This window comes from Dipodomys ordii, unplaced genomic scaffold (genome assembly GCF_000151885.1).
Source record: "Dipodomys ordii isolate 6190 unplaced genomic scaffold, Dord_2.0 Scaffold85, whole genome shotgun sequence".
NCBI lineage: Eukaryota > Metazoa > Chordata > Mammalia > Rodentia > Heteromyidae > Dipodomys > Dipodomys ordii.
The window spans coordinates 6,648,966-6,669,278 of NW_012267301.1; the positions used below are offsets into that span (position 1 = coordinate 6,648,966).

At 38.8% G+C, this 20,313-nt stretch overlaps 1 protein-coding gene across 4 annotated transcripts in view; it reads right to left on the reverse strand.

Moving 5' to 3' along the window:
* The window catches only part of Rbm27 (RNA binding motif protein 27), a 64,665-nt gene that overhangs the window by 27,281 nt on the left and 17,071 nt on the right, over nucleotides 1–20,313 (reverse strand). For 2 of the 4 annotated variants that reach the window (XM_013025566.1, XM_013025565.1), the window contains exons 2-8: nucleotides 19,348–19,466; nucleotides 14,944–15,068; nucleotides 10,131–10,222; nucleotides 9,269–9,462; nucleotides 8,334–8,594; nucleotides 6,330–6,629; nucleotides 3,685–3,819 (exon numbers count right to left, since the gene is read on the reverse strand). In XM_013025566.1, the coding sequence (XP_012881020.1) occupies nucleotides 3,685–3,819; nucleotides 6,330–6,629; nucleotides 8,334–8,594; nucleotides 9,269–9,462; nucleotides 10,131–10,222; nucleotides 14,944–15,068; nucleotides 19,348–19,466 (1,226 nt within the window). Of the gene's footprint in view, nucleotides 1–3,684; nucleotides 3,820–6,329; nucleotides 6,630–8,333; nucleotides 8,598–9,268; nucleotides 9,463–10,130; nucleotides 10,223–14,943; nucleotides 15,069–19,347; nucleotides 19,467–20,313 lie in introns of all 4 variants that reach the window. The other 2 variants (XM_013025564.1, XM_013025567.1) reach the window with 2 other exon arrangements.

Genomic DNA, 20,313 nt, shown 5'->3' on the forward strand with positions numbered 1-20,313 from the left:
AGTGTATCATAAAACCAAATATTAAAAATTACCCTTTATTCTGAGACTTTATCTTTTCTTTCTAAATTTGAAAAGATTCTAGCTACTTTCCTATACAGTCCTTACCATGACAAAAGAAGCAGTTGATGTTATTTGTCCCCAAACTTGTGTTACAAGTATCACCATTCTCTAAAACAAATGTTTGCAATTTCTAAATTCTAAGAGGAACTTACTGATACTCTACAAAATATTCTTCCTTTTTAAAGGTAGGAGAATCATGGACTTCCTGCCATATGCAGTCTGACAGCTCATTCATTAGCTCCCTAGTGTCCAGCACAATGACTGACACAGTGTACACTCAATAAATACTTGACAAATTAATGAATATTGTTAATTTATTAAATGAAATAAGGTGTAACTCTCAGATTTTTAAGAAATTAAAACCAAACTGCTTAGAGAGGGAGTTTCAATATTAAATTTGAACAATATAGAAATGGTAATTTAAAACAAAATGGAGCCAGGTGCCAGTGGCTCACATATGTAATCCTAGCTACTCAGAAGGCTGTGATCTTGAGGATTGCAGTTCAAAGCCAGCCCAAGCAGGAAAATCCATGGGATTTTTTTCTTTTTTGGGGGGAAGGGGGCCAGTCTTGGGGCTTGAACTCAGGGCCTGGGCACTGTCCCTGTACTTCTTTTGTTCAAAGCTAGCACTCTACCACTTGAGCCACAGCATTACTTCTGGCTTTTTCTGCTTATGTGGTACTGAGGAATCAAACCCAGTGCTTCATGCATGCTAGTCAAGCACTCTACCACTAAGCCACATTCCCAGCCCATGAGACTCTTTATCTCCAATTTAACCGCCAGAAAACTGGAAGTGGTGCTGTGGGTCAACATGGCAGAGCACAGCCTTGAGCCAAAGCTCAGAGACAGCACCCAGGCCTTGAGTTCAAGCCCCACAATAACAACAAAAAAGGAATAGTTATCATGACTCACAATAGTACACTTAACAGTACAAAAAAAAAATGTACTACTACAACAGACTCTGAGGTAAATAATCCAATTGTTCATATTTGTAAGTCCAAAGGACATTGAGAAATAATATTAACAGCTAACTCAAGTAGAAACAGACGAAAGACTGACCACAAGCTGGTAATTGTTGGGGCTGAAGAATGGTTACATGGGACATCATTAAAATGGACACATTTGAGTTCATTATACTGTATTTTATGCATATTTAATATTTGCTTTAAAATAGTAAGACTATCAACAGAATAAACATACACCATGAAAAACACTCATCTGAGGATTGAGCTGTTAAACATGAAACAAGGATACTTAAGATTTCTGTTCTAAAGAAGGTCAGCCGAACCTAAGATTCACATACTTAAAATCAGATATAAATATATACATAAACATACATAAATACATGTATATATTCATATATCTGTGGATACATATATGAATACCCATATGAATACATATATGAATACCCATGTGTTTAACATCATTATAAATCATTTGGTTATATGAGTTTAGAACACAGCAATAATGTTCCTCAAGTATTTAGAAGATTGGGCCTTGAAAGAGAAAGCACATGGGCAGTAGTGAAGAAGGAAAAACAAAGCTAAGTTACAACAGATAGAGTATAATTGGTCTGATCAGAAAAGGAGCATATTGCCGGGCACTGGTGGCTCACGCCTGTAATTCTAGCTACTCAGGAGGCTGAGATCTGAGAATCACAGTTCAAAGCCAGCCCGGGCAGGAAAGACCGTGAGACTCCTATTTCCAATAAACCACCAGAAAACCGGAAGTGGTGCTGTAGCTCAAGTGGTAGAGCGCTCGCCTTGAGCTGAAGAGCTGAGGGACAGAGCCCAGACCCAGAGTTCAAGCCCCACGGCCGACAAAAAAAGAAAAGAAAAGGAGCATATTGGGAAGTAGTGTAAAAGAAGAAAAAAAAAGGAAATTATCAATAAAAGAGTGGCAAGCCAGAAGCAGGGGCTCCTATCTGTAAATCTAGCTATTGGAAGGCGGAGATCAGATGGACAATGGTTGGAAGCAGAGAAGAGCAACAGTTCATGAGACCACCAACTCACCAATAACACTTGAGCATAGTAGCCACACCTGCTATCCCAGCTACCAAGGAAGCATAAAAATACAGAAAGATCACGGTCCATGCTGGTCTGGACATAAATATGAGATCCTATTTTAGAAAATAACTAAACAAGCAGAACTGGGGGCATTAGCACAAGTGCTAAAACACTTGCTCATCAAGTTGGAGAATCCAAGTTCAAAGCCAGTTATGGTTCAAAAGGAAATAATGTCTAGAAAGAAAGAGTATGGATCAAGTTGTAGAATACGTACCTACCAAGACAAGGCCCTGAGTTCAAATCCTAGTACCATGAGAGAACTGGGGTTGAGAAGAATAAATCCGCACATGCGTGCACATGCGTGGGCACAGGGACGCAAAAAATTAAGTTTAGTAGCATTATGTGGAAGAGCACCAAGAAAGCTGTAGCCATTAGCCAAATGTAAGCTGATTCAATGGTAGATGAGGACAAAGGTTATAGAAGAAGTACAGATAATAATTTCAAAGAAAAAGAGAAAGGATTTTTAATTGTTATTTAGAAAACCTAAGGAGGGCTATGAGTACAGCTCAGAGAGAGCACGTCTAGCATTCTAAAAGCCTTGAGCTCCAACCACCAACAGCGCCAGCATACACAAGGAAAAAAAAAAAAACAATTGTGTAAAGGTTTGGATTCTAGATGATCTGGTGGGTCTTATTTCCACTGATAAGGACTGGGGAAGGTAGAGATTTAAGGAGAAGATGGCTTGATTGCAGAGATTAAAATTGGAAGAGAAAAGAATAACTACAATAATATAGTATCTCATGAAATATTAGCTTATGAAATGCCTGACACTTTTTAGATGCTTTCTATCATGACTTCAAAATGCAAGTTAATTTATTCTTCAAAAGAACCTTATGAAGTAACATTTTTACTGTCATTTTAAGAAAATGAATCTTCAAGGTCATAAAGTCCTTGTGAAGGAATTAGTAATAGGATCAGAATTTTTAACCTGGGCTCAACTAGTTTGCTTAGTTGCCTCTATTGACATGAAAGAGATGAAGAAAAGTACAGGAGGCAAAACAAACTGTTATGTACAAAACAAAGTGAAATAGTTCTGCAAAGAAAAGTCTCATAATCTGATATCTTTTTTTTTTTAACAACCAACTACTTTTTAAAAAATATTTTTGGAGAAAGGAAATTAAGAGTCAAGAAAAGCATTATTAGGCTATACATTATTGTTATATAACCTAAATGTTACAATTTAAATGATGCCGTTTACCTTCAACATGAAAGTTAAATAATTACTAAGCATATTTTGTAATATATAACCCTTGGAATAACCCTTTTGAATAACCCTTGGAAGACAGGCTAGAAGTTTTAGAAATTATTCCAGAAGCTTCAAAAAAATTTACTTTAGGAGAAAGTTTGCAACAGAGGAGACTCCTCCAAAACAGAAGCCTTCGCCTTTCTTTCTTCTATCACACAAAAGTAAAATATGGCTTTATAACCACATAGTAAATTGCTCTGTGGATACAAAGATCACACTCAATAATAGAAATTAATTTTCAAAGGGTAAAACTGGTATGGCAAAGCCAGGTTTTTCTACACCTTGGCAATTTTGAGGCAAGCATTTACTTACGTTCTGATACTGTGTAAAGGAGGTTCTGGGGTAGAGGAGGAGGTAGTCTTGCTCCAACTGGTGCAAGATTGGGCACTGAGCTTGTCCCAGGCTGGTCTCGGCTGTTTATCAAGTTTGACTGTGATATGGGCGGCCCTACACGTTACAGAAAGTAAGAGGAACAGAGTAAGTGTTTCCTTATAAAAATAATAAACTAGTAATTTAGATATCCATACTTAAAAGATCTACTTGGAGCTAAGCATATTGGTGCACACCTGTAATCTTAGCTATAATCAAGAGGCAGAGCAGAGGGATCACAAGCTCAAGACTTGCTCTCCAGCATCATTATCTCAAAATCAAAATACAAGCAAAAGGGCTAGGAATAGCTCAAATGGCAGACTACTTGCCTAGCATGGTTAAGGCCCTGGAGTTCAATCTCTAATACTGACCAAAAGAAAATTAAGTTCTATAGGGGCTTTGCATAGAAATAAGGTATTGAGATATACAAGTTTCAGCACTGTGAGTTGAAATAATAAATTAACATTCTTAGTTCTACAAGAGGCAAAATTAAGAGTGAAAAAAAGCCGAACTGGCTGTCTCTGAAGTGACAGCAAATTTCTATTTCTTCATAAATTCAAACATACTCAGTGTCTACCTGATCAGGTAAAAAATATGAAAAATAACAATGCAGAAATGGAAAGCCATGTGATGATGTAAATAGAGTAAAACCTGATAGCAAGGCTAGGAGCTAATGGCTCTCACCTAGAGCCCCACCCGGAAGTCCATAAGACCTTTGGTTTTTTGGGGGTTTTTTTTTTTGGCTGGTCATGGGGCTTGAACTCTGGGCTTGGGCGCTGTCCCTCAGCTCTTCAGCTCAAGGTGAGCGCTCTACCGCTTGAACCACAGCGCCACTTCCACTTTTTTTTTGGGGGGGGGCCAGTCGTGGGGCCTAAACTCTGGGCCTGCACACTGTCCCTCAGCTCTTCAGCTCAAGGCCAGCGCTCTACCAATTGAGCCACAGCGCCACTTCTGGCTTTTCTGCTTATGTGGTGCTGAGAAATCGAACCCAGGGCCTCATGCATGCAAGGCAAGCACTCTACCACTGAGCCACCTTTCCAGCCCATCCATGAGACTCTTATCTCCAATAAACTACTCAAAAAAAGCTTTAACTGGCCCTATGGCTGAGGAGCTGAGGGACAACATCCAGGCCTACTGACTAAATAAACAAATCTGATAGCAAGTATGGAGGTAGAAGTCTTTCAACTTGTCTGGTTCCTTAAAATTTTTCATAATAAGGAAGTGGCGCTGTAGCTCAAGTGGTAGAGTGCTCGCCTTGAGCTGAAGAGCTGAGGGACAGCGCCCAGGCCCAGAGTTAAAGCCCTATGACCAACAACAACAAAAAAAATCATAATAAAATATAAGGAAAATTACATTCTTGGGCATAACTTTCATACAAAAATATGTTATTATCTTCCATTGTAAAAATTTCTCTATATAAAATACTTCTTGGGCTGGGAATATGGCTTAGTGGTAGAGTGCTTACTAGCATTCATGAAGCCCTGGGTCTAATTCCTCATTTCACATAAACAGAAAAAGCCAGAAGTGGTGCTATGGCTCAAATGGTACAGTGCTAGCCTTGAGCAAAAGAAGCTCAGAGACAGTGCCCAAATCCTGAGTTTAAGCCCCAGTACTGGGGGCGGGGGGGAAAGGAGGGGGGAGAAACACCCCAAAACTTTATCTAGAAAAGGAAAATCTCTGCTTGAGTGTCACAATTATATTGTTTATACAATATAGATTGGGGGCATAACTCAATTGGTGTTTGCTTCACAAGCTCAAAGTCCTAGGTGCAATTCTCAATTCCATACCACAAGGGGAAAAAAAGGCCTCTCTCTCTGTGTTCCCATCTCCTGGACATCAAATAAATGCTCCTTTTTCCCTTTTTTATTTCTGCCTACTTTCTGCTTAGTACATAAATCCTTGCTAAATTAAAAAAATTAATGCTATTTTAATACATTTTGTTGTTTTTGAAATTACTGGGGTTTGGACTCAGATCCTTGGGGTTTGAACTCAGAGCCTTACACTTAGTAGGAAGGTGCTCTGCCAATGAGCCATTCCTCCAGCCATTTTTTGCACTGGTTATTTTAAAACAGGATCTCACTTTTTGTTCAGGCCTACACCTGGACTGCATTCTATTTTAGGCTTCCCACTGTAGCTAGCTAGGCTGAAAGGTACAAATTACCTTGCCCTGTTAATGATTTAACTTTTTGTTTGTGCTAGCCTCAAACTGCCATCTTCCTATTCTCATATTCTCCACTAACTAGGATAATAGGTATGAATTACCACGCCTGGCTTCAATATTTTTAAAGGGATTTTTCTTTAAACACTGGGAAATTTCATTAAATTACTACAGGTATATTCTTACTCTGACATCTTAAAATGCTACCAACTAAATATAGCATAAACTACTACAGACAAAATTTTTACTGGAGGTACTATAAATAACACTATACAACAGTACATGTCAAAAAGAAAGAACATCTTAATTATGAGAATATGTCCCAAATTCCTCTACTGTTTTCCAAACACTTTAGAGAGTTACTATTCAAAAGAGACAAGATTCTTCTAAAAAGAATTAATCACCAAAGATTCAACCAACATACACTTACTTGGTATGGGAAGCACAACAGAAGGTGGAGGCTGACCATGTCCTTGAGGAACAGGAAGTCTCATATTGTGGCCAGGACCTGGGCCTGGGCCTGGGCCTGGGCCAGGGCCAGGCCCAGGACCAGGGCCTGGGCCAGGGCCTGGCATTGGAGGCATTAACATTCCAGGAGGTGGTGGAGGAGGAAGCCCAGGAGGAGGGGGTGGGAAAGGAATCATACTTGGCAGAGCAACTTCATCAACAACTAGAGGATCATTTCCATGATCAAACTGACAAAGGTCACCAAGCACACAGAATCCTCTTTCTGTAAGAATAAAAGAAAGAAATCTTTTTATCTACTTAGAACAGAAAAATCCACTATTCTAATTTACAACTCTGTACATATGCAGTGTGTTTAGAAAGATACACAAAAAGACTAGCAATGTGGCTTAGTGCTAGAGTACTTGCCTAGCATGCATGAAGCCCTGGGTTCAATTCCTCAGTACCACATAAAAAGCTGGAGGTGGCACTGTGGCTCAAGTGGTATAGTGCTAGCCTCGAGAAAAAGAAGCTCAGGGACAGTACCCAGGCCTTGAGTTCAAAAAAAAAAAAAGAAAGAAAAAAGAAAGATACACAAAAAACAGAAAAAGTTAAGTTGGCCTTAGGAAAGAAAACTTAGCTAGGGAACTAGAGTAATAAGTTAACACTGGAATTACAACAGGACTTAATTCATTATTTAAAAATAAAAGGTAAGACCATAAGCGTTCTATAGTTACAGAAAAGAAATGAGGGCTGGGACTTATGTTTAATGTTGAAGTGCTTGCCTTACAGGGTGAAACCTACATTTTGATTCCTAGCACTACGAAACATAAAAGTTATGACAGCTATGATTTGCTTAAAATCAAAGGTAAAAGTAGGTTAAAGTAAAAATGTTTTTAAAGAGGCTGAGATAGTAAGGCAATTAGTCAAATTCTTGCCTAGCAACCATGAGGCCCTGAGTTCAAACCCTATTTTGGCTAAAATAAGAAAAACATTGCCTATGAATTAGAAACTGCTGAAACAAGGTTATGGGTATACTAGGAGTTATATTTGTCATAATGTGTGTGTGTCTGTGTGTGTATATACATGCTTTTTTGTCATTTATTTCCAAAGTAAAAAGTCATTCAAATGCAAAGTCAGCACATCAAACCTGCAGGTTAAAAATGCTTAGATTCTCAGCACTTAAACACACTACATAAAGACAGTTTTATTCCAGTATCTACAATATTTCATGGTACATTCATAGTGTGAGTGCTAGATCTTTTGGGGGGATGAGAGCAGGGAGTCAGTTGTGGGGCTTGAACTTAGGGCCTAGGTGCTATCCTTGAACTCTTTTGCTCAAGGCTAGCACTCTACCACTTGGAGCCACTGCACCACTTCCAGTTTTCTGGTGGTTAATTGGAGATAAGAGTCTTGTGGCCTTTCCTGCCTAGGCTGGCTTTGAACTGCGATCCTTAGATCTCAGCCTCTGAGTAGCTAGGATTTCAGGTGTGAGACACAAGCACCAGGCTATGTTAAGATTTTTTTGTTTTGCCAGTATTGGACATTGTACTTAAGGACTGTTGTTCATTCTCAGTGGTACTCATCACTTCAGCCATACCTCTAAGCCAAACTTAACTAAAATCTCAACTATTTTTACCTCAGCTGGCTTAAAAATGCAATCCTCCAGTTAGTCCCTTGAGTAGCTAGGATTACAGTGTGAGCCACTGGTGCTCAGCTTTATAGTACTTTAAGAAACAGTAACTAACACACACACACACACACACACACACGCACGTACACGTGCACACACACATACAAACAAAGAATCAAACATTCTTTTGACAAGACTAAACAGTAAATCAAACAAGTAACTAAGAATATGCCTCTCCATTCTTCTCCATTCACTTTTTTAAATAAAATTTGGACTACAATAAAAAAAGTATGTGATATATACAACATTTGCTTTACTAGTTCTTTTGGGCACAATAAGAGAGAAGGAGATTCTTACCATCATAATCCCTGCATCGCCTCTTTGGTGGTGCATTTCGAGCAAAAGAATTGGAAGAGTTATGGTTGTTATAGTAATTAGACCAACTCTCAGTTGTGTTTTCAGAATGGTGAGCAGGTGCAATCACAGTAACGGTGCTGGGAATAGACTGTGCCCCAGAAGAATACTGCTCTGAAGAGTTCGGGGGTGGAGCAGAGGCAGGCACATAGGAACTCTCCAAGTCATTTCTTTCACTCTTAAACTTTGATCTTTCCCTGTGCTCTGCTTTAGAAAGAAAATAAAAATAAGAAACAGAGATGACACTTTATATTCTCACACTGTTTTTTCACATAATAGGAAAGATGAGAAAATTAAGCTTACTAAACTACCTGAATTTAAATTCCTCTTGGTAATATATTCTAAAAGCAAGAACATCAATATTCTGACAAATCTTGAACTAATAATTTGTAGAAAATCTTGTTTTATAATATTAACATGAAATACACTTAAAAATTAAAAGGCTCAGCTTCTTCACTTATATTTATCTAAAAACTAAATTCCAAACTGTTATTTTACAAGATCAGTGATTGGGATCCCAGCAATCTACTTATTTTCTTTTTAATTTTATAAACACAAGTCAATTACTTTTAAGGGGAAAAAAAAGCAAAATCTGGCAACCTTCTTCCTCAAATGGTAGCTCTGAATCTATTATAGAAAATGACTTAAGTCTAGACATGTACTATACCTTATGAACAGGTCTTATTTGAAAATCCAACTCCCCTCTAGCTCCAACCAAGTATTGTCACTTACCAAAATCAATATTCAGTCTTTTTAGATAATTTCAGCTTTTATGTTGCTTAAGAATATTAAAAGGAGATTTATCTTTAATGGTATTTCTGTGTCCATGCGCTACAAGCAACTACAAAGCTTTTAGAGAAGACATTTTATGTACGCACCAACATTTCTATTTGGATCCCGGTCTTTGCTACGCCCTCTACTTCTGCTTCTACTTCGACTCAGACCTCGGCTCTTACTCCGGCTCTTACTCCTGCCTCTTCTCCAATCATACTTCTCCCGGTAGAGTTCATTTCGGTCGTAGTACCGGTCATAATCTCTCCACTTGCCATCTTCTCTTTTTTTCTCACGTGTCCTATAATACACAGATATAAAAGCCATATATAGGCTGTAGAAACAGTTTGTACACAAATTCTAAGTATAAAGTACTCTCGATTCATCAAAATTCATTAACATCTGTGCTTTGTAGAAAATTGTTAAGACCACCATGTAGTTATTCTAATCCATTACAGAAAAAGGAAAAAATATTCCCACTTCAAGTACACTCAGGGAGAAATAGAAATGAAGGGGTGAACCCAAAGTACAAGAAGTGGGGGGAAGGGCTTGGGAACAGAAATTAGAACTGAAAAAGAAAAAAAGCTAAAAACAAAGTTTTTATAAACAAAGACCAGTTATTTTGATGACAGGTTGTTGAATCCACATACAGAGTGCCCATCAGTAATATAAAATGACAAGGATAATGCTAAGACAGAGCACCCCTAGCCAAATGGAACATTTCATTATTATTCTCTAAGGAGAATACTCCCACCCCTGAGCTCTTGGGGAAAACATATAATGATGATTGTTTATAAAAGGAATACAAAGTAAGGCACAAGTCAAAAGCCAAAAGGTAATATTCTCAGTTCTTACTGGATTTAGCAAGAGAGGAGTCAGTACATACCTTACTAATCATTTTAAAGCCCTTGCAAGGGCAACAAAAAAGAGAGTTATCAATTTCTCACTAATTAAAAGGTTATCACAAACCTCCGTTCTCCAGATTCTGAACGAGTCTTTGGGGGGCTAGGGTATTTCTTTTTTCTAGACTCTCGTTCCTCCTCTGCTGGTTCCTGAAAAACCTATATGAAAATATTCATTAAAGATGAGAACAGTTCTTCTATATATTACAAAGCACAGTTACCTGATAATCTTTCTAGCACAAGAGAGGAGAAATAAATGTAATGGCAGGCCTAAGTCAAATTATCCAAACAAAAGTAAAAAAGAGGCTCAAGGTCTGGGTACTGCTGGCCCTCCCCTTTAATCCTAGTATTCAGGAGGTTGAGATCTGAGGATCTGGGTCCAAAGCCAGCCCAGGCAGGAAATTCTGTGAGATTCTCATCTCCAATTAAACACCAGAAAACCAGAAGTAGCACTGTAACTCAAAGTGATAGAGCACTAGCTATGAACAATAGCTTTGAGAAAAAGAGCTCAGGGACACAAAGGCCCTGAGTTCAAGCCCCAGGAATGACTAAAAAAAATTAAAAATTAAAATAAATGACTAAAAAAAATTAAAAATTAAAATTAAAAAAGAGGCTCAGGAGCCAAGCACAGTAGCTTATGCCTATCTGGGAAATAGAGGGAGACAGAAAAATCATGGTTGAAGGTCAATCTGAGCAAAACAGTAAGATCCCATCTCAAAGAAAAAGCTAGAAGCTGGTCACCGGTGGCTCACACCTGTAATCCTAGCTACTCAGGAGGCTGAGATCTGAGGATCATGGTTCAAAGCCAGCCTGGACAGGAAAGTCCCTGAGACTCTTATCTCCAATAAACCACCAAAAACCAGGAGTGGTGCAATGGCTCAAGTGGTAGAACACTTGCCTTGAGCTAAAGAGCTGAGGGACAGCACTCAGGCCCAGAGTTCAAGCCCCACAACTGACCTCCCTCCCCCCGCCCCCAAAAAAGATGCCTAAAGTACAAAGGGCTGAAGGCATGGCTCAAGTAGTACAGTGCTAACCTATAAAGCATGAAGCCCTGCGTTTACACCCCAATTATCATTAAAAATAAATAAAAATAAATTTTCAAATTATGTCAACAGGCAGCTGGGTGTGGTGCACACATACACTTGTAATCCCAGCACTAAGGAAGCTAAGAGAGGAAGATTACATATTTAAGGGCTACATAGTGGGGCTGGGAAGGTGGCTCAGTGGTAGAGTGCTTGCCTTGCATGCATGAGGCCCTAGATTCAATTTCTCAGCACCACATAAGCAGAAAAGCCAGAAGTGGTGCTGTGCTCAAGTGGTAGAGTGCTAGCCTTGAGCTGAAGAGCTGAGGGACAGTGCGCAGGCCCAGAGTTCAGGCCTATGACCAAAGGAAAAAAAGGGGGGGGGCCTACATAGCAAGACCTTGTCTCAAAAAAGAAAAGAAAAATCTGGATGTGGTAACATACAACTGTAAACCTCAGGAAGCAAATGCAGGCCATCTTGAGTTACACAGTGAGTTCTAGGCCAGCCTCAAAAATATCAAACTATAAAACAGATTACATTAATAAAAGAGAAAAGTAAAGTTTGGGAGCACATGCACAGGAGGTCCTGGTTTTGAGCACTAGTACCACAAATAAAGTTTGCAAGACCTAAACAAATTCTCTAATAAGGCCAGGTACCAGTGGCTCGCACCTGGAATCCTAGCTATTCAGGAGGCTGAGATATGAGGGTTTTTTTGTTTTGTTTTTATTGGGTTGGTTTTTTTTGTTGTTGTTGGTTTTTGCCAGTCCTAGGGCTTGAACTCAGGAGACCTGGGAGCTATCCCAGAGCTGCTTCTGCACAAGTCTAGTGCTCTACCACTTGAGCCACAGTGCCACTTCCAGCCTTTTCTGAGTAGCTTATTGATGAGAATCTCACCAACTTTCCTGCCCAAGCTGGCTTGGAACCACAATCCTCAAATCTCAGCTTCTTGAACAGCTAGAATTTCAGGCATGAGCCACCAGTGTCTGTCTTGTGAGACTCTTCTCTCCAATTAACTACTAAAAAGTCAGGAGTACAACTGTGCTCAAGTGCTAGTCTTTAACACAAAAGTTCAGTCCCAAGCCCTGAGTGCGCATGCGCGCACACGCAAGCACACCCGCACGCACACATCTCTAGTGAAAAGGCTTACTTATAAATACACAAATCAGAGGGGGGGGGGGGATGTGGCCCAAGTGGTAGAGGACTCATTTAAAAAGCCTTTATGAGGCCCTAAGTTTAAATCATATTATGACCAAAAATGAATTAATAAGTAAATAAACACAAAAATCAGGACGTTGAGGGAATATAACAATTCAATATGATAATAATTCAATAACAAAAACAATATAACAGGAAATAATTTAGTAAAATTTTAACAAAATTCTAACAACATAAAAGTGGTAACCACGATATGGCAATCATATGGTGCCAGCAAAATACTACACAATCATCAGATTGTATTGAAAAACCATCTAACAATTTACAAGAAATACAGAGGATGCAGCAGTCCACTGGGGCTTAATCAGCTACACACAGACAGTATTAAAAAAAAAAACCTTCACCGAACAAATGACTCAGTTTAAAGAATTTCAAAATTAAATTTAAGAAAGTTCCCATTCTTGATAAAGAAAAGAGGAATGAATGCAGTGTGCTTCAAAATCATAGCACAGGGCTAGAAGCAGGGCTCAAATGGAAGGGCATCTGCCTACCTGACTAACAAGTACAAGGCGTAAGTTCAAACCCAGGTACCACAAAAAAAGAAGAAAAAAAAAAAAGGCTGAAGAGCTTAACAAAATCACAGCATATTATCTTCTGTTGTTTTTCTACTGCCATCAATCCAAATTCTCTCACCTGGATTCCCATGTGGCCAATAATCTAATTATAAAACAACTTGGTAAAAACAGCTCAGGATCATGGAAAAAAGTGACGGCTAGACCTTACATCTGTCTCATACCCTGCTCAGTTTTCACTATACCAATTTCTATATAGACCAGAAATTAAGAGACAATTAGTGCCAGGTACTAGTGGCCCACACCTGAAATCCTAGCTCTCAGGAGACTAAAATCTGAGGACCAACATTCAAAACCAACCCTAGGCAGAAAAGTCCAGAAGACTCTCCAATTTAAAAGATCTAGACTGGGGCTAGGAAGGTGGCTCAGTGGTAGAGCACTTGCCTTGCATGCCTGAGGCCCTGGGTTCGATTCCTCAGCACCACATAAGCAAATACAAAAAAGCCGGAAGTGGCGCTGTGGCTCATGTGGTAGAGCGCTAGCCTGGAGCTGAAGAGCTGAGGGACAGCACCCAGGCCCAGAGTTCAGGCCCCACGACTGGACCAAAAAATAATAATAAAAATAAAAGATCTAGACTGAAAATGTGGCTCAAGTGGTAGAATGTCAATCATGAGTGAAAAGCCAAGCAAAATTGCAAGGTTCTTAGTTCAAGCCCCAATACAGGCAAAAAAACAGTAACAGCAACATCAATAGAGATGATTAGCCAGATATGCTGTCACTCTAAACCCCATTTCTCCCTCATTGTCTAACACAATAACAGTAAACCACTACATTTATGCACTATCATATAACTAAGAAAGAAAATTCTTAAAAGTGTGGATATATAGAGAGAGCAAATGGGCAAATCTTCAGTAATCCATAAAGGCAGATATTACATAGGTATTTTGGGTAATATTCACCTAATTTTGATATAAAGTTAAAATTCTTTCCAAATAATTTTTTAATGTTATTGTATCTTCAGAAACAAATGTTGGAGAAATAGTCCTACGTAACAGCTGACATTTAGTCCTTAGTATTGCTATTATCTTCCATGTTCCTGATGTTGAAGTAAGACAAGGAAGTAATCTGTTGTAGAGATGCTTTGTTAACACATGCAGCCTAATTACAGAATGCATGTTCATATCATGAACATCTATATACAAGAGAAATTACATCCCAAGCACTGGTAGTAATCCTGGCTACTTAGGAAGCTGACATCTGAGGGGCAATCCTGGGCAGGAGGATAGGGAAGTCTGTGAGACCCTTCTCTCCAATTAAGAAGAAAGAAATATATAGAAAGACAGACAGACAGAAAGAAAGAAAGAAACAAACAAACAAAAACAAAAACATTAAAATGAACATTGTTAAATTCCTATCTTGGTCTGAACAATTTAGGTTGCCACCTAAATCAGACTTTTAAACTTCAACATTCCAAAAATCATTTTCTCTTTCCAAATTGATACTAATATTGCAGGCAAGTCAACTATTATTTAAAAACCATATGTTTAGAAAGAGTAAATGGTAGCCAGGTGCCAGTGGCTTACATCTTTAATCCTAGCTACTCAGGAGGCTGAGATCTGAGGATCATAGTTGAAAGCCATTCCAGGAAGGAAAATCTGTGAGACTATCTCCAATTAACTCCCAGAAAACTGGAAGTGGTGCTGTGGCTCAAAATGGTAGAGCACTAGCCTTGAGAGCTCAAGGACAGCGTCCAGGCCCTGAATTCAAACCCCATGACCGACCTCCCCGCACCCCGAAAAAAAGGAGTAAATTGTTTCCTCCTATATATGAAAATCTGCTACATTATGAGCTGTGAAGTTCCATTAATACTTTACTTCAGGTCTCTATTTCACCAAGTTTTCCTTTTCTAACAAGTCACTGGGTATCTCTTAATTCCTCAAAACCTATCTAAAAAATTTCCAAGTCTTCAGGCCCAAGGAATTTAGAAACCTGTTAGAAATCTGTTACATGCTCCAAACCTACAAATTTCAATCAACAGAAAAAGACTTCTAAAAAGCTCAAGTTCCAATTAAGAATAGTGATGACTGGATCTAAGAAGCTTCCTAAAGTAAGAGAAAATTTTTGTATTACCTCTTCTTTACTTTCTTCTTTTTCTTGGACTAGTGGTTTTGGCTCCGGCTTAACTGGCTCCAAAGGTGGAAGGTAGTTCTTAGTATAAAGGCTCTCAAATAGTTTGTCCACAAAACCTGAAGTTTCTAAGGAAAAGATGTAATATTTAAGCATTAAACAAAAGCCCTAAATTTACAGTTAGCAAAGCTTTAGGAAAACAGGAACTCTTGCATATTGCTGGTGGGGTTTTCTGGAGAAAAGCTCCTTGTAAAAGTGAGAATTATCTTAAAGAAAATCTCGATTTCAGGTTGTTGTTGTTAATCCTTCTGAAATAACTGCATATATGAAAGTGCTATAAATATAAGATTAGTTATTGGCTTTGAAAGAGGAAAAGACTAGAAGCAACCAAATTTCCAAAAATAAGAAATTAGTAAAATAAACTATAGGATAATCATATAAGAGAATACAAAACATTTATAAAAAAGAATGAGAACTGATAATAATACCAGATCTCAAAGACAAAAGACAGTAATTTTATGTGTTTAGCTGCAAAAAAAAAAAAAAACACTGAAAGGGCCAGGTGCTGGTGGCACATGATGAAAATGATATAAAAAAGTAGTTTTGCATTTTAAAAGCTATTCTGTTTTGAAACTTTTTCAAATTAATGGAATCATAGAACCAGATAAATATACTAAAAGTATGCCAAAATATTTAAAGTGCTATTAAAATCCAATCTAAGTAATTATCATTGGTTTTGCCTAAGGAATAGCAAAACCATACTAAAAACCCAGATAAAGGGCTAGGCATGGTGGTATATGCTACTGTCTCCCAGCTACATAGGAGAACCAAGGTTTGAGGCCATCCCAGAAAAAATTAGCAAGCCGGGCGCTGGTGGCTCACGCCTGTAATCCTAGCTACTCAGGAGGCTGAGATCTGAGGATCGAGGTTCAAAGCCAGCCCGGGCAGGAGAGACCATGAGACTCCTATCTCCAATAAATCACCAGAAAACCGGAAGTGGCGCTGTAGCTCAAGTGGTAGAGCACTTGCCTTGAGCTGAAGAGCTGAGGGACAGCGCCCAGGCCCAGAGTTCAAGCCCCACGACCGACCAAAAAAAAAAGAAAAGAAAAAATTAGCAAGACCTTATCTCAAAAACAAGCTAGAGGCCAGATGCTGGTGGCTCACACCTGTAATCCTAGCTATTGCGGAGGCTGAGATGTGAAGATTGCATTTCAAAGCCAGACCTGGCAGAGAAGTCCATGAGACTCTTTTCTCCAATAAACTAAAGAAAAAGCTGGAAGTGGTGCTATGGCTCAAGTGGTAGAGCCGCTAGCCTGGAACACAAAGAGGCTCAGGGACAGAGCCTACACCCTCAAGCCCCAGGACCAGAAAAAAAAACCCTAGGGAACTGGAAACATCCTCAAATAGTAGAGCACTAGCCATGAGTGAAAAACAAGCCAGGCATGGTGACACATAACTATCATCCCACCTACCCTAAAGGCAAAAGGGAGAATATCCACCTAGAGAGGTTTTGAGTTCAATTCCCAATATGGGAAAAAAGTACTTTAGTGAAGATGGGGAAGGGAGGGGAGTGGAGGGGAACTATGACTGGGCTCCAGTAGCTCATATGCCTGTACCTGTAATCCTAGCTACTCAAGAAGGCTGAATTCTGAGGATCACAGTTTGAAGCCAGCCCAGGCAACAAAGTTCATGAGACTCTTATATCTAATTAATCACCAAAAAGCTGGAAATGGAACTGTGGTTTAAATGGTAGTTCAAGCCCCAGCACCAGCAAAAAGAGAGAGAAACAGAGAGGTGAGGGAAGAGGGAAAGAGAGGGAGAGGGAGAGAGAGAACTGGAGGTGTAACTGAAGTGGTTAAGTCCAGACATGGGTAAAAAAGCTAGGTGACAGAGTGAGGCCCTGAGTTCAAGCTCTAGTAAAAAGAAAGAAGAAAAAGGAGATGAAGGAGGGGAGGGAAGAAGGGAGTGGAAGGGAGGGAAGAGGAAGGAATTACAAAGTATACTTTCATTTAATATCACCTTAATATGTAATATAAACACAGACATCTATCTGAACTGTACCAACCAATAATCTAATACAGTCATGTGTAGCTACTTACATTAATCAAACAAAGTTTAAAACTCAGTTTCTCAGCCTTATGCACCATATTTCAAGGACTGAATAGCCAGGAAGGCCTAATGACCACTGCATAAGAAAAATGCAGGTATTATCCCTATCTACCACTGAAGAAAGCTCTACTGGACAATGCTCCTCTAGAAAACCATACACCAACATGGTAACAGTGATTTTTGTCTCTGTGGTAATCTTTTTTTTTCTTCCCTTTAAGGTCTATTTTCTATTAGGTTGAGAGGGATGGGGGAAAATGTTGAAAGCGTTGACATCAATCAAGATACAAACAGATTTGCCGCATGGTAACTTTTTTGTACAACTACCTGAACAAAAACACATTTTAAGTTGGTGGGATTTTGTGTGTGTATGTGTGTGTTTGTTGGTCATAGGCCTGGGCACTGTCCTGAGCTTTTCTGCTCAAAGCTAACTCTCTACCACTTTGAGCCACAGTTCGACTTTCAGTTTTCTGACGTTTAACTGGAGATAAGACTTTCTTGCCTGAGCTGACTTCTAACCATGATTCTCAGATCTCACCTTCTGAGTAATTAGGATTACAGGTGGAGCCACCAGCACCCAGCAAAGAGTTGTATTTTACAGTTCCTCATGTGTACTTCTTTCATAATAAAAAGTAAGCAAACTTTTTATAAGCAGATTTTCTGAATTATCCACACATACATTTGCTTCTTACCCAAAATATCTTTTCTATATTTTTTGCTTTTTTTTTCACAACTCTACACTTAATATAAGACTCATTTTTAAAGTTAATACATTTAGAATGCATTTAGAATCCATATTATGGAAGAATTCTGTATGATTTCAGTATTTGCTTTCATTTTGTTTTATACCAAAAAAGCCTTAAAATATGTGGGGAAAAAAGTAACTCTGTGTCTTATGAATAAGAAGCCAATTTCTGTCTTTTTGTCTTCTGTAGATATTTGAATTAAAGGGTATTTCATCACCAATATCTAATTCAACTGGTGTGATCCACACTCCTATTCATTCATTTGATAATACTTTCAAACATTGACAAATCAAGTCTTTATTTTCAACAAGGGAAGACAAAGGGAGGAGGACAAATAGGCAAAAAATATAGGACAGAGCCAGGTGCTGGTGGCTCACACCTGTAATCCTAGCTACTCAGGAGGCTGAGATCTAAGAATCATGGTTCAAAGCCTTCCTAAGCAGAAAAGTCTGTGAAAACTCTCAGATCCAATTAACCACCAAAAAGCCAGAAGTGATGCTGTGGCTCAAGTGGTAGGGCGCTGGCCTTGAGTTGAAGAGCCCAGGGACAGTGCCCAGGCCCAGAGTTGAAGCACCACGACCAACAAAAATAATTATTAATTACAAATTATATATGTATGTGTGTGTGTGTGTGTGTGTGTGTGTGTGTGTGTATGTATGTATGTATGGCAGGAACAATGAGTATCATGAAAAAGAAAGCAGTGTCGGAAGAAGGATGAAGTGACTAGGAGCATGAGGTGCTCTACAGTAAATAAAGGGTACACAAGGAAAACTATCCAGAGATGACATTTGAAGAGAGACCAAAAAGAAGCAAGGGAGCACTCTATCTTTCAGGTAAAAGTAAAATGGGTTCAAAGGCACTGAGCTGGAGACATATTTTGCCATATTCAAAACACAGGAAAGGGTCAATGTGATGGTAGTGAAACAAGTGCAGCAGGAAAGTAGGAGATATTTAAGAGAAAGCAAAGGAAGGAAATCTCAAGGATGCTCTGTATAACACAGAAAGGTGGAAAGAGAAAAGGATTATGTTCATATCTTCTTGGATAAAAAGCCATAGACAAGAAGAAAAGGAGGGAAAAACAAAAAAATCAAAAAAAATGATGGGTTCATTATCTTAGCAAGAATAAACACCTTCACTGTAACTGTTCCTAGTCTACTTCAACTAGGCTCTGCCAAGAGCTATAAAAGACCGGAATAACCTAAAGGAATTAGAGCAGTCACCGTCTCAATAAAAGGAAGAAGATAAAAGGAAAAGGGGAAAAAAAAAAAACCTCTTCTGCCAAAACACATAAACAGTAATTACACAAGATTGGGTATATAAAGCATTCAAAGGAACCTGATTACTTTCCTTCCTATAAAGCTATACCTTTAACAAGATTTTTGTTGTTTTTTGTTTTTAAGAAAGGGTCTTGCCTGTAACCCAGTCTGGCCTAGAACTCACCATCTTCTGCCTCGGCCTCTTGAGTATTAGGATTACACAGGTGCCACTGTGTCCTCCTCTTTTCAAGAAGTTTTAAATTCAATCTAAATACTTAATAAAGGTCCACAATAATTACCTTTTTGTAAAAAGACATCGAGTTGATCAGCACAAAAGGCTTTCAATTCTTTCTCAGGCTTGTCCTTCTTGACCAGTGCTACAACATAGTTGGCTAAGGCGGAGGGGTCAGCATCACATCTAGGTAGACAAAGAGAAAACAAAAAGTTCAAAACACTGTTTTCAAACAGTGGCATCATTAATGAAGTCACCCTACTTTGGAAAACTGAATATCAAAGCTGTATTTTTGAAAGTGACTGCAAACACAAGCAACTACTGTTAACCAACAGCCCATACATACTGTCAGATTTTCTTTTTCTGCTTATTTCTACAAAATAACTAGCTTGTCTCTTATTTCAAAGGTTGTAATTATACCAAGAATCTTAGATAAGGATGTATGTTTATTTGTTCTCTCAATGACAACAGTGGAACCTGATTCTTGTCATTTGGCTCCAGCACTATTCATAACACACTCAAGAACTGTTTCCATGTGACCAATGAGAAAAAACAGAGAAAATATAGGACAGATTTCCCCTTTTGTCAAAGCACCATTCCCTACAACCACAAGCTCCAGCATCCCAAAATGGCCATCTACTCCACTGCTAATCCTCTGAACATAGAAAATCTTTGCAGAAAGTGAAAACAAGCTGAAGGTTCACACCTGTAATCCTAGCTATTCAGAGAAGGCCAAGAGTTATAAGTTTAAAGTTCAAAGCCAGCCCAGGTAGGAAAATCTGCAAGACTCCAACTCCAGTTAACCAGCAAAAAGCAGGCCTCAAAGCATGGATGGCTCAAATGGTAGAACTCAAATGGTAGAACATTATCTGTGAGCAATCAAATCAAGCAAGAGTGTAAGGCCCTGGGTTTGAGGCCTTGAGTTCAAGCCCTGGTACCAGCAAAAAAGTAAATAAAATTTTTAAAAGTGAAAAGAGGAAGATGACTCCTTAAATACAAGGGGCAAATATTTCAAGCTACAAACAAAGGAAAG